Genomic DNA, 17,087 nt, shown 5'->3' with positions numbered 1-17,087 from the left:
CAAACTGAAGGCAAGCGCACACTAGGAGGAAGGGGAGTTTCAGCCACCGTTAAACGAGGAGCTGAACACCATTAAAGAACAAATGCCACAGATCAAAGATGCAAAGGGGGTGCCAGAGGAAGGATGCAAGATAATTGATGTGCTGAAATCAGAGAATGAACAGCTCAAAAAGGAAATGGCAGCTTTGCAAACAACGGTACAAGGGAAACATGCTGAGTTCATACAGCAAATCACGAAGGGGAAGGCAGATATGCTTGCATGGAAAGATGTCTAAAGAAAGACACAACACCAAAGAAAAGGGAGCTCATCTCTAAAACACTTGAAGAAGAAAAACGAAGGGGCAGCAACACTTTGAATGTGCTGGTCAGAGGTCTACTTGTAGGTGATAGCCCCATGTCAGATGCCAAGACCCTCTTGACAAAATGGGAATCAACCTTACTTGTGAATCAGCTTGGAGAGTGGGTAAAGTAGATGCACCGACGAGGCCCTTGGTTGTAAAGTTACGAACAGCCACAGATAGATCCACCCTCATGAGTACACAGGCAACACTTAAGGGGACCAATATCTATCTAGATGAAGATCTCACACTCCTATAGCAGGAGCATAGAAGGGAAGGAATGGTGCGGGTGATGGCTGCAAGACAGTGGGGAAATGGGCAGTTTACAGCGATGGCAAGGTGATCAGTCGAGAGAGGGCAGAAAGAGAAGTACGAGATGCAGGAGAAGGGGACAGCATATGACGGTGTCTGAACAATGGGACGAGTATGCAAAACAAATTGAGGATGGCAGTGTGGAATTGTAATGGCACCCTTTGGTCCGACCCAGGAGGGTTCTTGGAGACATACAGTAACAGAGATATGGTCTTCTACACCAAGACACATGAGAGCCCAGAGACAAGGCTACCAACAGTGACAGGATAAACATGGGAGTCTGCTCATAGGAGGGACCTGAGGAGGATAGTGGGGTACGAGGATCTCGAGGTGTGGCTGTTCACTTCAGATCACATCTGAGGCCACTCCTCTTTGTGATACGAAGGGGAGAACACGCACGGCACATGTGGATTCGTATTCAATTACCAGACACACGGCCGATCTTCATTGCAGTATGTTACTTTCCCCCAGACACATCATCCTATGCATGAGGTCACCGCTAATGACGGGCACAGCCCATATGAGACTATCCATGATGGCAATTCTCCAAGCACGGGGACACTCTCCTCCTTGGTGACTTCAATGCACGTACTGTCAACATACGGGTGGACCTGTTAGATTTCGATAAGGACTCCCTCATTGTAGAGGAGATGGATGTAGCAGATCTAGGGATCGTGAGGCAGTCGACAGATGCAGATGCACCAGTGACAGCATATGGGAGACATCTACTCGAGTTGGGGGCTCTACATAACCTGATCATATACAGCAGTCTCCGCAAATGGCCATCACCTGGAGGGCTCACTTGTTTCCCAGATGGAGGGGGGAGTAGTACGGTGGACTACCTGCTCAGTCCACTAGCCTTTGCCCCACGGATACATGATTTTATTGTACCTCCTCTTCCACTCAGATCCAACCACTCCTATCTTACCTTCTGCATATCGATCGCCACGCAAGCCATGAGGAGGACCCCCCTCCGCCACCCACTCGCGTTCAGATCCATTTTGACCATGCTCTTGACCCGGTGTACATGAGCCACCTAGCTTCTAAGCTTCCAGTACTACTTGAACCTCGCACATGCATCGGACACCCTTATCTCAGTGATACAAGATGTTGCAACCAGATTCTTTCCCACAACACGATCTACTCGTGTTCTAGATGGAAAGATACCCCAAAACCCATGGTTCGATGATGAGTGCAAAGAGATGAGAGCCCACCTTACACGTGAGCGAGCACTGGGACACTTGACTTCACCAGAGGCAAAACGGATCTCACGCCAAGTGACACGACATAAGAAGCGGGCTTTCCTCATGCACAGAATGGATGAGGTGATCAGTTCCTTTTGCGGAGCAAACCCTACTACGAGATGGGGCTCTTGTCGGAGGGGAAGTCGCCCATCCCCATTACAGATCCAACAATATGGCACATATATGCATGCTCCCTATATGATGTCCCAGGTCAGGCACCACTTGATATGTCCTCCATGCCTAGACCCTCTACGCATCATCTGTTCACTACACAGAATGTACAAGCTGCCCTTCTCCCGACTTCATAACCGGAGATCACCTGATCGTGAGGGACCACGCACTGAGCATTATGGGCAAGAGATCTTGACCCCGATCCTAGCACAGTTGTTCAACCATGCCGTATGCCATGGCTTCCCACCTACCTGGAGCACCACCATCATAGTACCGATAAACAATACACGGGATCTGATGGACACTGGGAACTACCACACTCTTACGATTGGCCACACTTTGGCTAAGATATACGGGTCAGTACTAGAGAGGGAGATCAGCAACCACACAGAGGATCATGGGCAACGTGCTCTTGGGCAAGTAAGCTTTCGGAGACAGCACTCCACCTTGGACAACATTTTCACCCTAAGGGCCATTATTGAGGAGGTGAAGTCAAGGCATCAAAAAGTCTACACTTGTTTCGTAGACTTTCGTAAGGCATTTGATACTGTCCCACGCTCTCGCCTGATCAAGAGGTTACACGAGTTGCAGCTCCCAGAGATCATGATTTGGGGGGTCATGAGTCTATATGAGTCCGTCGTAGGGAGGGTACGTCCCCAAGAGGCATGTCAGACTAGGTTGAGAGCACTATCGGAGTAAAACAAGGCTGCCCCCTATTGCCTATCCTTTTCGGGCTCTATATTGATGAGATCACTTCTTTTGTCGATCGCCTGGGTGGGTGGAGAGGGCTCACTTCTGGCTGACCTAATGGTGCAAATATTGCTATACGCTGATGACATAGTCCTCGTATCTTCCTCAGCATGAGAGACTGCATAAACATCTAGCGGCTTTGGAGATGTTCTGCAGAAAGAGAGATTTGACTGGTAACCTTGGGAAGACCAAGGTTATGATCTTCAACACCTCACGAGCAGTGTCCCGTCAACATAGCTTCACATACCATGACGAGCCTATGGAGATAGTGCAATCTTACACATATTTGGGGGTAGTGTTCACCGGGCCAGGTTTCACGATGATCCATGTAGGTACTCACACGACGGGGCGCTCTAGCCCAACTAGAGAGGCAATGCTTCCAAGACCCTCCGACGAATCTTTCAGACAGTGACATTCCTCCACAGAGTTTGGGCCTTACCCCAATGGAGATTACCGAGGCTAGCATTAGAGTCCTCCAAACGACTAGCAAAGAGCGGTGTTGATACCACATGGTATGCACGGATATCCACATGGTTTGGTAGTCATGGCATTCAAATGGACAGACTTCCCCCTTTTCAATACAATCTTCCCCCTTTTCAGATGGACAAACTTCCCCCTTTTCAAAACAGTCTGGATGCACCACCCGAGATGATCCCACCAAATGAGATCAACCGTATCACGCGGTTGGACCTCCTCCAACTCCATACATCTAGGGCTTGGGGGGGAGAGGAGTTCTCCACCAAGATCCAATTCTACCATGACTACTTCCTGAGAGTGTCTCACAACACAGCCTTGTCATCAAAACTCAATATCTTGAGGACAGGAGAGTCTCACATGCACTGAGGGTTGCCATCGGTCAGTTGCGAGTCTCATCACGTCAGCTGCGGATTGAGGCAAGGAGAGCTAGAGAGAGAAGAGGACTTGCACACTATGCTAGATGGAGGAGATCGAGACGGAGGAGCATTTTCTATGTGCCTGCCTAGTCTATTATGAGATATGAGAATGATACCATTGCCTCTTTCAGGAGGGGCTTGGCTTGGCTTTGGCCCAATTACACAAATGATCCATTTTCACGATCAGGTCTGTCTTGGGCTCTACCTGATTGAGATGCGTCGACGGAGAGGCACATTGATGCGACAGATCAAAGAGCAGCACAAACTGATGCCATAGGTCACCGATATCAACAGGTCACAGACTTTTGTTACAGACTTCTATGCATCTGAATCAACTGCCGGTGAGGCTGAGAGAGAGGAGCTTGAGGAGATGAGAGCATCATGGATTAGCAGTGGGAGAGTCTACCACAATGTTGCCAAACGAGGGACACACTCCACATGCAACACGGATAGGGACCAAAGCACGCACAATCGAGGTTCATCAATCTATCTCAGCCCTCGTTAGAGGCGAGGCATCACCCTTGACGTAGCCCACCGGATCCAAAGATTGAGGAGACCACGCCCTTCCCCCACGTCGCGAGACAACTCTACAAGCACAGATACAAGAGCTTCTCACATCTCATCAGAGAGCCACTAGGTTACCTGATATACGGAACCTGAGATGTGCTAGAAGTGCTAGCTCTGAGCACCTGACACTCCTCTGTTATTTGGCTTTCACTACTCTAGCATTTCGACACTTGATTCATTAGTTTTAGCACTTTAGCTTTCAGCAAGAGTCTTAGTGAACCCTTTGCTTCAGCCCTCAGTGGCCTGTATGAGTTACCTTTTTGGCGTGTACTTTGTCTCATAGGCCCGCGAGGCCTCTCGCAGACGTTAATACACTCTCTCTCTCTCTCTCTCTCTCTCTCTCTCACCTACCTGACTATGCCACCCGCAAGATCATTTGCACAGGATGGGGGACAGATATAAGGAAGTGGTTCAGCAGATGGAATGTAGACTCATACCTGACTATGCCACCCGCAAGAATTGATATCCAAGAGTTTCAGATGTCCCTACTGAGCACTCTACAGACTCAATGGCTAACAACAAAGAAGAGGGTGAAGCTGGAGTATTACCAAGATCACATCAACCCCACATGTTGGTCCACATATATGACAAAAGAGGCCCCTGCTCAGGCATACATCAGCACTTCCATCCCCTTGCTTTATCGCAGAAATATTGCTAGATTCCGGACTAGATCTCACATGCTTGCAATTGAGAAGGGAGCGTGGTTGAATCTTCCGCGACATGCCAGAATATGCGGATTTTGTGACTCTCAAACAGTGGAGACAGAGGCACATATAGCTCTGCAGTGTCCCAGTTATGCACACATTAGGGAGGACTACCGGAAGTTACTCGGAGACTCCACACAGTTAACATCAGTCTTTTCCACTGCCTCGCCGGCAGCATTAGGATCTTTTGTTACCCGCCTCTTTTTGTACCGTCAAGAGCAGCAGCAGACCCCAAGTTCGGGAGGGCTTCGGGTTGGGCTGAAACCCCCCAACCAATCTTGGGGGTTACTACAACAGAAGAGGGTTTTTCCAGCTTCCACAGGCAGATATGGAGACGCCTAAGATGCCCGAGATAAAGGCATTCTAGTTTCACCTCCGCAAAGCCCTTGTTTTCATTTGTTTTATGCTTTGCCCGGGCCCCCAGCCCATATACAAAAATATACCAGAAAATGAAGCCCTTGATCCACAAGAACATGTCTATTACTTAGAGCTTGAAACCACAAGAACATGTCTATTACTTAGGGCTCCGGGTTCGGCTGAAACCCCCCAACCAATCTTGGGGGTTACTACAACAGAAGAGGGTTTTTCCATCTTCCACAGGCAGATATGGAGACGCCTAAGATGCCCAAGATAAAGGCATTCTAATTTCACCTCCGCAAAGCCCTTGTTTTCATTTGTTTTATGCTTTGCCCGGACCCCCAGCCCATATACAAAAATATACCAGAAAATAAAGCCCTTGATCCACAAGAACATGTCTATTACTTAGAGCTTGAAGTTCGAGAACTCAAACTTTGGCTTGCAGCTCTTGAAAGGAAAGTCCACTACATGGAGGGCAATGGGAAGCAAGAAGTCATCGAGTAGGTGCTACACAAATGCAATGCATCTCCACCAACACCACAGCTGGTTTCTAAAATGCAGGAAACAAGAGATGACAGCAGATGTGAACAACAAAGTGAACAAAGCTGACTCTACCAAGAAGTGAAAGAGCAAGAAACCAGACTCTATCACACGAGCTAACAAGCTGATCCTACGCATGGATGGACTACAAGATGGCTGCCAAGTCACATGGACATACACAGACGACAAAATCGACCACCTCAAGCAGAAGATACCACAAGTGGAATGCCATCCAGATGCTATCTGGAATATCCAGCAAAAGGGAACACAGATACAATCTCCCTCAGTGACAAGGCAGCAAAGATCAAGATTCTAAAACAAACGCATAAGCTGAAGGGCACGAATATGGATATCTGAAAAACTCACTCCGACTCAGCTCAAGCAAAGATCCTTTGAACTCACTAAAGTCTACCATTGAAGGACAAGCTGATTCCAGATTTCAAATCTAAGCCCAAAGACTCTCAGCCTTCAACCAACTGATGTAATGAAGGTCACACTATGATAGCACTAGAACTGTGAGATTTGCTTCATGCACTCTCTAGGAGATGCCTTCTGCACTTCCTCTCTCCTTGGAGATGTAGTAGTTATCTTTTCTTGATGTGTACCTTTGTCTCATAGGCCCATGAGGCCTTCTGCAGATGTTAGTAAATCTCTCTCTATCTCTGTCTGTGTGTGTGTTGGGGGGGGGGGGGGGGGGGGGGGGAGGGCGCGCTCCACATAGACGTATTAATCCCCCTTCAAGTAGAGCATTGAGCCCCCCCTCTTCCTGCTCACATTTCACGAGGTGAACCAGGTTATCTGACAAGATCTCTTACAACTACACACATTCCAGACCTGGTTCGCATCTTGCTTCTACAGAGACCATTTGCTTCCGTATTTCAGCAAAGGGCTTCATCGATCCACCCGGATACACACGGATCCATCTCCCCCACTCCTCGAGAATATCAATCGGGCAATTTCGTGATTCATCACGATTCACACCAACCTCGTATTGAAAGTGGACGGGCAAAGGGTGTACCCAGAGGGTCGCATCTGCACTTTATATGAACATCAGAGATCAAGTTGGAGAGCATTTCGCTTTCAGATGCCCTAAATACTATGAGATCAGAGGTCGCTATCACTATCTTTTCAGGGACGGCTTGGACCCCTATCTATTCGCTTGTCCTACCTAGATTAGAGATGTCTAGCGATGTTTATCCATGAGGACGTTCGAGCATTTGCTTAGGACATAGGCGAGATCAGGGCATACAGCCAAACTCCTTTCAGAGCATGGTCACAGAGTTCTTCCAGTCAAACAACATTGACCAGCAGGGCTCAGGGAGACGGCGGATCTGAGAACCAGAGAAAGAGACGCAGCAGACTAAGATGCTCTGTGAGTGAGTCAGGCATAGTACCAGAGTCCCATATGCCCTACAGGGCTGGGGTCAAATGATCCTCTACAAGGGTTGTTTGGCTTTAAATGGTATTCATTGAAACTTCCTGTAAATATACAAAATGAGCCCGCTTGCACACATGCACATGAACATAGACATGAATCGATGAGCATATCCAAACTCATCCTATTAAAACAAAAAGAACCATGCAGTTTAAAGCTATGATAGTCACTGAAAAGGCTGAAAGCTCGTAAGCTACATCTTGTATGCAATGGACTAGCTACCACACATCCGTACAGATGATATCGGCACAGTGGATGCAGACAATGAACACAGATATGCCATCCATGAGCACGCGCACACACAGATGAGCAGACTTGTATACAAAATCTTTGCAGTTTCTTTCTATCAGAACTCCGTACACTTTATCTCTGCAATTCACAGCTAAAGGAACACCATTATAATGATCTGCACTGAGGCCTCTGCTATATGACGTAATAAATGTTGGTCTCTCAAATTGGAAAAATGAAGTCAATAGCTTACATCTTGAAACACAAAAGCATGTCCTAAAGGTCAACTTTACCGGGCAGGGGCAATGCCGGGGAGTGCACCGATGAGCTCACTGGTAAAGGTTGCCTCAACTTAGGACAAGGCAAGGCTTGCATCTCAACATCTTGGATAAAATCACCTGCCTCCATTCCATATTCAGTGGCTTCTTCTGACTGCTCAACCTGCAGGAGGAACACTTTAAATCCTTTTTCTGAATGACCAAGGCACAGTGTCTTTTGATTCAGAAATTTCTTAGTTTATAAAAATCACAAGATGAAAATCGGGCCTGTCAGAGAAGACTGTTCATTATCATAAGGCCAAAAAACCACAAATACAGGAACAACAAAGACAAGCCAATCAGCCATCCCTTTGTTTGTGGGAGAGAAAGAAAGATCCAGAGGGAGGCGCAAATAAAAAAGAGTTTCAAGGGGTATTCAAACTATGGCTGTACTTCATATACATTGTACCTTGCATATTGGTTGACAGGCAAAGCAACCCCTAACGACTCCAAATTTACAGTACTATCATGGGAAAAACATCAGTCAAATAGTAGAGCAAAAAATCAATACTGCTGAATCCTAGCAATTTCCAAACGTGTCAATGTTTACCCAAAGCTTGCATCATAAACCCAGGGCAAGTACTTGTCTGTGTTAGCGGGAGTCCACTTCCAAAATTTCAAGCCCTGACCTTCTTCATGCATGGAGTATAACTACCACATCCCACTTACTTAATCTTGGCCCCCAAAAAAAGGCGGTGGTCACACAACTTCCGAAGCTCTAGTTTTCATGTACATATAAAAAAAGAGACATGAGCAATCCATGTCACTTTTCCAGATTCTGTCAGGTGCAGCCATTCAAAGGCCCACTATATACAGAAACCTAGTCAAACGCAATTCTTATGATTAATCACCATATTTCCCTTAGTCCAACATGCTCAATAATGCAAATACAGACACTAACATCTTACTTAACCTCCTTATTATTCTCGAAGGTAATGATAAGGTTCTGCTATTTCCATTGACTAAAAAAGGCAACATCTGAGCAAGCGTTTCAACAGTCAAACCTCTCTAATCAGAGGTACAAAGTTGACCTCGGTCCTTAACATAATGCCAGCACACCTGTGGCATCACCCTAAAAAATGGAAATCTGCAGGGTCAGTATAACCCTCATAAACTACCTTGCAAGCGACTGTTTGGAGAGCACACGTCTGTGTTCCCTGTCCTAAGATACTGAACACTAAAGCACTGCCACCAAAAATACCTGCCTATATGCAAGGGATGAGGCTCAAGGTTTAAACCTACATGTGTTAAGGTCCACTAGTAATGTTTGCAGCATGAAACATCCATTAGAGAAGCCACAAAAAGAGAAGAACGTAGCACTAAAAGGCCTACAAATACGAAGCAACAGACTCCATTATTTCCTTGTACTGCTTGCTGGTAGCGAGATCACTTCATGGCCTAGATTCGTTGTACTACAAAAAATTGCCAAAAGATCCACTCCACTTTTCTCTGGCACTGTTCTACACCTGTTATTTGCTTCAAAGTGCAGCCTTATATTTTCCTTTCAGTGCTGATAGAAGATCATGTTATGAAGAAAGTGAAACTTAGTAATAAGTAGTGGATCCCATGATGTAAGCTGAATAAGATCTCTACTCAATGTGAGTGTGCCTGTTCGGTATAGCCTCCATTTATGAAGTGAATAGAACCTAATCAAAAAGAAGAGGGCTCCCTAAGGGGCATGTTAGAGCCTGCATGCTGCAAAATAGTATTCATAGGACAACAAATGAAATGAATACACTGACAACCAGACCAATAAATTGAAACAACATCAACAATCCTCATAACAGTAGCCCTCAAGAACCCCATCGATGTAAGCACACACCCCCAATTTACAAGTGTTGCTGCCAACAGAAAGTTTGCTCTCAGAATTGCAAGGTGAGGCTCGTAGCAGATAACGACTCATGGCAGTGTCAATTGCAGCAACAAAAAGGTGTGACACAAATCGGCCCTGTAGCAAATATAGTTTTGTATGAGACAATCTCCGGCTTTCTTTTTCTCCTTAGCCAGCAGTAAAGATGCAATGAAGGGAGCAGGGACAGATTTGGTGAAAGGCCGGAGATGACAGAAAAGGGGAAGAGGATAGGGGAGAGGAAGGAGGAGAGAGAGAGAGATAGGAGGGAAAGAGGGTAGAGGGAGAGGAAGAAAGAGAGAAAAGGGGTGAGGGGAGAGAGATAGAGAGAGATGGGAAGAGAGAGTGTAGGCAGCACGTAGGAGGAAGGAGGTGGGAGTAGATAGGATTAGATGTCACATCAAAAAGTCGGTACAAAGGGTGAGGAGGTGGACTTATATAGTCTCCCTCCACACTATCTCCTTTTTGTCCTCTCTAGGCCTGAACATCCCCTAGAGGAATTAGCCTAGCCCTCACTAACTTGGCCCAATCTTGGCCTTCTTTACATCCATCCCTCCTCAAAAACAATTGTCCTCAAAATTGCAGGTGATGGTTAGGCACCAAGGCCCCTGCTGTAAAAAGGACATACTTTAGCATGCATGCCACCGGGGTCAAAAGGAAATGTGATATATTCCTTTGCCTTAGGTGTTGTGGCACCTCCGGGGCCACGTGGCTGGAAATCCATGCTAGCAAGATCATCATTCATAATCAGAGTTCCAGCTGTTCCCATGGGTTTTGTTCTGCACGATGCATTGTGTTTTGCTGTCCACTTTTGTCCACATGGGAAGCATTGCTTGCTTTTCCATATACCCAACATCTTAGCTTCCATGTCTTTGCATTGCATCTCTAGTTATTCTGTCCTTAACAAATATGTAGAGCTGAAAATCGTCTTCAATATAGCTGCTGTGTTTAGACTCAAACAACTCCATGAGTTTATGTAAGCCCTCAGCATCCCCTGGATCTAGAGTTCTCACATGTGAGACAACATAGGGCTCCAATACTTGGATGCTAGCATGTACGTCTTTTGTATTTCTTCCAAAGATGGCAAAATTGCTGAAACATGGTACATCTAGCCTGTGAACAGCCACTGAGAGAGACAAATCAGGCCTGCTAGGAGTCATGTAGGCATGGTCCCATAAAATTTCCTTGTCATTGGATACACCAAAGTCTAACCCCTGGACAACAAAATAATCAAACACATTGTTTGAACCTAGTTTGGTAGACCATGGAGGGGGTATTGGATGAAACAACAACAACAAAATGCTAGCTCCCATTTGACCTCCATTTGCTTCGGGCTGAAAAGGGTTAGCTGTCCATATTGCTGTGGTAGTAAGAAGACAACACAAACATGCACCGAGAACAAAGGCAATCAGCCATGTGCAACCCAAAGTGCATGTGCTGACCCATAGTTTTGTGCATGCATGCCATATTGACTGCATCTGAGCATCATTGAGCAAGTCGTCTCTGCTTTAGTCCTCAAATACAACTAACCAAGATCCAGTCAAGCCATCTGAAGAGTACGCCTTCTTTGTTGAAGGAGAGGCATGAGCTTGCATACATTGATATTCAAGATATGCTGCAACCAAATCTGTAACCAAATTACCATTGGCTGACTGGATGCTTCTGCCCCTTTTCCCACACAACCTCAGCAGGTTGCATGTAGCATGAACATTAAACTTGGAAAGACATGGCCTAGCCATACATTCTCGTGCAATCATTCTGTTCCAACTGGCTCCTTCAAGCTCAGCTAGTTCTTTTGCAAAGCTGCCTCTGCTTAAGCTCTCCATATAAGGGACAATTCCCAAGATTGATATCATTGTAGGTTTCCAATCAGCTGATAAATGAGGTTCCATACATCCTCGTTGTGAATGGACTGAAATAGTGGCATGCACATAAGGCTGTGTAATGCATTACCCCTTGAAAAGAATTGCATCAAAAATTTCAGATCCATAGTTACAATGCTCAAATCTGGAAGTACGATGGCTTCATTTCTGTCCAGACTTGAAAGCATGTCTATTGAGCAGCCATTCATTTCAACTTCATGATTCCCTTCTATGATTACATTTTGCATGTGGCAATGAAGGAACTGGCTAACAAATGGGTGATCTCCCTGTGATATCAAAACCCATGGACCTTCATTGTTGTTTGGTAAGCTGTAATACTGCGTGCAGCATAAAGAAGCATAATGCCCTGCTGACAAATACGCCAAAATTTGTGGCCCAAAGACATCGACATCACACTGCATTAGGACAGCAATCATAACAGCTGTATCTCGGGGCTTGTCTTGCTGGCTTATGTCTGCAACTTGCTGGACAAAGAACCATTTTACATATTTTTGAATTTCTAGCTCATAGGCTAGTGGTATCTGCAAGTTACTGGTAGGCAACTTCGATGAGCTATAAGTAATAGTCCTGACATCACCCTCATGGGTCTGTTCGGCCTCATCATGCGCACACGGATTTGCTTTTGCGAGTGCCAATACACTGCAGCATTTATCACATGTTGTACCAAGCACGAGGACATCGCATTTACAGCAATCCTATGAAATGCCATTGTTCTCCTAATGGCTGCTAAGTGTAGCAAGCAAAACTCCCAACTATACTCACCTAGTGAGCAGCAGTGAAGGGCATCAGTTGTGTTGAAGTTGTGGCCATATTCCCCACTGTCATGCTCCTGAATGTGTTGTGACACAGCTTCAGGAGTAAAACTGTCTTGCATATCTTTTTCATGCTGCACAAGCTACTCCTTGTCACTGTGGGTAAGTTGCATCCCTTGCTATCATCCGTGTGGTTTTCTATATTTTCGTCCTTTATGGAGACCACACTATGCTGGATACTCACCTCCTCAAAAACTTTGTCCTCAAAGTTTGCATGCCTAGAAGGATCGAGTGTAAGTGCATCCACATCCTTATCTTGCTGGTCAACATCTGCATCTTGATCAATATCACAGGTTTGAGCTAATTTTCTTTCGAGCCTCTGCATAAAATTTCGAGCTGTCAGACAGGCAGGAATTCACACTATACCTCCTAGCTTTGCAATGCACACGCTTGGCACAAGGGCTAAATTCATGGATGCTTCTCCGGTGATGCTTCATAGCACGACCCAAGCCGAGGTAGAGAAGCAGATGGGCCACCAAATGGGCTTACAAATTTTTGATGGGATATCTCAAGGTGTATGCCCCAGGCACACCTTGGTTTCTATGTGTGTGCACTAGAGGCACAGTTAGGTGCCCATAAGCACTGTTAGGTGGTAGAGGCCACATAGGATGATTGAGAGAATCTAGGAGCTGATTGAGGAGATGATTGTGGAGCTCAAAGGTCATCAGTGATGTCAGTGATCATGTAAGAGGTGCCTACAAATGGAACTCACCTTTCTTCATTCCAAAAGCAAGAATTCTCAGTTTGTGTTCACTCCATGCTTTCCTTTCAGTTCACCAACATGGTATCAGAGCCCTTTGATCCTCCTTGAGCCCATTTGTGCCACATTATCTTCTTCTTCTCCATCTTCTTCTTCTTTATCTTCACCATTTCTTCCCTTTCTTTCCAAATCTTGCTAGAGCTTGTTCTCCCTCGTTTCTCCGCCATTCTCCAAGCCCTTCCTGCTGGAGATACCCCTCGTATGGGCGAACTTCCACCTGCAAGCAATTGAAGAAAGGTCGTGGAAAATCGTCGAAACTGTCTTCTGCGTTTTCTCTGTGTCTACTCCACCTTTCTCTAATTCCTTTCAGGGGAAGCTTCTCCATACCTTGGGCTATCTTGTGTTGAAATCTGAGCAGCAATGGTTGCATATTCAAGGAGAACAGAGCCAAAAACCAGCCGATTTTGACGACGCTCCAGCCAACAATATCGCGTGCCATTTCGCCCAACCTCTGTGTTGGATCTTCTCTGGTATATGAGCTTTCTTTTGCTTCAGAAAGCCCTGTTTCCTTTGCTCTGAAGAAGGAGATACAAGCCCTCCAACCTCAGGCCTCTGTTTTGGACAGTTTTGACAAGGTTGTGAGTTTGATGCTACATTAGATGCTACTTTAGCATATCTGAGGTTTTAAAGTATTGAAAAGCATCAGTACAACTATGGCTACAACTTTCTTTTAAGTTGCTATACCTGGATTTACTTGGAATACTTTCATTTAACCACCTCTACGAAGCATGCAAGTGAAAACATCATTTCCATTATGTTTTGTAGTATGGAATTTGGTTGCAAGCCTTTGCTATTCTAAATACTTGTATTTTGAAGCTCTTTCTAGCCCTGTAAGAGAGTAGACACTACCCATTCTGGGTTAGACCCTCTCATGGCTACCATCTTAAATATGGATAAGTTTAATGGTGAAGGCTTTCACACATGGCAGATGAAGGTTAAGTTTGCATTGATGAGGGAAAACCTCTGGGGGCTTGTCAAACCGGCTTCAACTTCTTCTTCAACAGCCTCTAATGCTGGAGAATCCTCAGCTCCGACACACCCGGCAAGAGATCCTGCTAGAGAGGAGAAGGCCTATGGCATCATTGCTCTTGCCTTAGGAGATGACTATATTCATCACATCTCTGACTTAGAGTCTCCTTCGGAAGCTTGGCAGAAGCTTGACATTATTTTTGGTGCTAGCTCTCACATCTCAAAATTGTCACTTAAGATTGCTTTCTTTGAATTGAAGATGGTTAGTGGCACTCCTCTGGCTGCCCATGTCAATCTTATGCGGAGTCTCATGACTCAACTTGCTTCTATCAACTCTCCAATCACTACAGATGATGCAATGGCAGTGTTGCTCAAGAGTATGCCTGAAGATTATGATCATGTTGTTACCACTTTGAAAAATCTATGTATGATCAGTATGATCAGGATTCAGTATGTATGATCATTCAGCATGTATGTGTGATGATGATCATTGAGTACTCTAGTATGTATGATCATCGATGCCTCTAGCTTTTTGTATGATCAAGATTTAGTATGTATGGTGCTCATACTTGATATGTATGTTTTTTGTATCATGTCTACACTATGGAGTCACTTACAATCTTTATTTGCACATTTTTGTATATGGCATGATGCATACCCTAGGTATAAATGCACATATTTTCACATTCCGAATGAAACCCATTTCAAACGTATGAAACCCGTTTGAAACCTCCCGTTTCAGAAACTCCTGGCAACTATGAAACACCTCTGGTCACCATATGATGTAGGCCATGTATATGTGTTTTGCTCCATGGTACCTCCTGCAGACATTGTGTACATGCAGGGGAGATAACCATTGGAAGGTCCAATGTATCCCTTTTGTTTACTTCACACCCTTGGGAACCCCTTGCTAGCATGAGAACCTAGCCATAGATTTATCCTTACCACCATGAGATGGCATGAGAAACTATGAGACTAGATGTATCCTCGACATAGCCTGAGGCATTCCCTTGAGGGGGGGTATGATGGGATATCTCAAGGTGTATGCCCTAGGCACACCTTGGTTTCTATGTGTGTGTGCTAGAGGCACAGTTAGGTGCCCATAAGCACTGTTAGGTGATAGATGCCACATAGGATGATTGAGAGAATCTAAGAGCTGATTGAGGAGATGATTGTGGAGCTCAGAGGTCATCAGTGATGTCAGTGATCATGTAAGAGGTGCCTACAAATGGACCTCACCTTTCTTCATTCCAAAAGCAAGAATTCTCAGTTTGTGTTCACTCCATGCTTTCCTTTCAGTTCACCAACAATTTTGTGAGAAGGTCGGAGAGGTTGTGCACATTGCAATGCAGTCGATGGGAAAGCAGCCCATGCAGAATCCTATGCACCAAAATGATGGGGATGGAAAGGATATTGATCCACCCAAAGAGTCTTTTGGAGCTATGATGCCTAAGAGAGCTATGCAGCCCAGCCATGCTATGCCTCTCCCTAGTACACAGCAAAATCATGCTTCAAAGCCGTGGAAGATGCCTCAATATGCAAGACAAAAATCTGGTTGTTTCCAGGCTATTACAGCTGCAATTATAAAAGGGTTATGTTGCGATAGCTGCTCGAATAATAGCAACAGCCCACATGATGGATACAAATATGGATAGCGAGGGGGCTGTTATATCAGTTTGCAGGAACCCCTAAAAAGGCTGGAAATTCTGCCCCCCCTTTTTTTTTTTGGGGGGGGGGGTTGGGAAAATCCCTAAGTCACCTAGGACTGCTAATACACTTAGGACGCTGAGTTAGTTGAATCTAACCTAACCACCACTTGAAGTAACCCTAGTTAGCTTAACCCCACTAACCTAACCAACCCCAACTAACAAGACCTAACTGACTAACCCAAACCTAACTAACTAGCTATACCTAACCCTGGTTGACTAACCTTAATGCTAATTGCTAAGTTGCTTGCAGGTCACGCGGCGACGTGGGCAGAATTGGGGCAACAAATAGCACAGGGCAACAGAGACGAACGATGAGAGGTGAGGCGTGTCCGAGCTGTCGGAGTAGCATGACAAGCGAGGCGTGTCAGGATAGCAGGCCGAGGTAGCTTGACGATGACGGATTTCCATGGCACGGTCGACGGGTAGGGCTACAAACGGGCTGGCTCTAGGGCTACAGACGGGCTGAGCCAGACGAGCGGCGGCACATGCATAAGGCATCAGCGAGTCGAGTCAATCGTGAGATTTAGTCAGGGATGGGTTTTGCACAACTACTTTTCAGCCAAGCATGGAGTTGTTTCCCGTGACAAGAAGTGGTGGCTACATACAGGAAAATTAATCTCTGTTCGTCGCTTCTCCTTCATTTGGCTTGTAGTTGGCCTACTCAATCCTTGCAAGACATTCCTTCATTTGACCAAGATGTTGGGAGCTTGATCAAGTGTTGAATCAAGTTGTCAATTCAACTCCTGAAAGGCTTCGCCCAAGCAATAGCCTCGCTCAATCATAGAATGCACGACCATAATAGCATGTATGTGTAGTAGCAATGTGTGCAATCCGTCTGTAGTATTCCTTGCTTGCAAGTTTGGCGTCTGGAGGAGTCTTTATCCTACGTGCAAATCACTCGGCTGTCTTGCAAATAACTGTTGTCTGCTTGCTCTGGTCCTCTGCATGAAAGATTGTGTTGGCGTTGGCTATGGCAATGCCCTACGTTGTGGAAGGGCTCAAGATGAAGGTGAAATGGGGAAGCTATGGTGCTAGGGTCGGAACTCTGATACCAATGCAATGAAGGGAGCAGGGACAAACTTGGTGAAAGGCCAAAGATGGCAGAAAAGGGGAAGAGGATAGGGGAGAGGAAGGGAGGAGAAAGAGAGATAGGAGGGAAAGAGGGTAGAGGGAGAGGAAGAGAGAGAGAGAGAGAGAGAGAGAGAGAGAGAGAGAGAGAGAGAGAAGGGGTGAGGGGAGAGAGATAGAGA

At 45.7% G+C, this 17,087-nt stretch overlaps 1 protein-coding gene across 4 annotated transcripts in view; it reads right to left on the bottom strand.

Moving 5' to 3' along the window:
- The window catches only part of LOC147898882 (uncharacterized), a 103,559-nt gene that overhangs the window by 73,655 nt on the left and 12,817 nt on the right, over window positions 1–17,087 (bottom strand). For all 4 annotated transcript variants that reach the window (XR_015541521.1, XR_015541522.1, XR_015541523.1 and 1 more), the window contains exon 2: window positions 7,832–7,979. Coding sequence is in view for 1 of the 4 variants with exons in the window: in XM_087379086.1 (XP_087235212.1) it covers window positions 7,832–7,979 (148 nt within the window). In the remaining 3 variants the exon portion in view is untranslated. The remainder of the gene's footprint in view (window positions 1–7,831; window positions 7,980–17,087) is intronic.

This window comes from Dipteris shenzhenensis, chromosome 9 (assembly GCF_047967505.1).
Source record: "Dipteris shenzhenensis isolate YYH24624 ecotype China chromosome 9, Dip_SZ_1.0, whole genome shotgun sequence".
NCBI lineage: Eukaryota > Viridiplantae > Streptophyta > Polypodiopsida > Gleicheniales > Dipteridaceae > Dipteris > Dipteris shenzhenensis.
The sequence above is the reverse complement of the archived record's forward strand: the minus strand, read 5'-3'. Positions and strand labels throughout refer to the sequence as shown.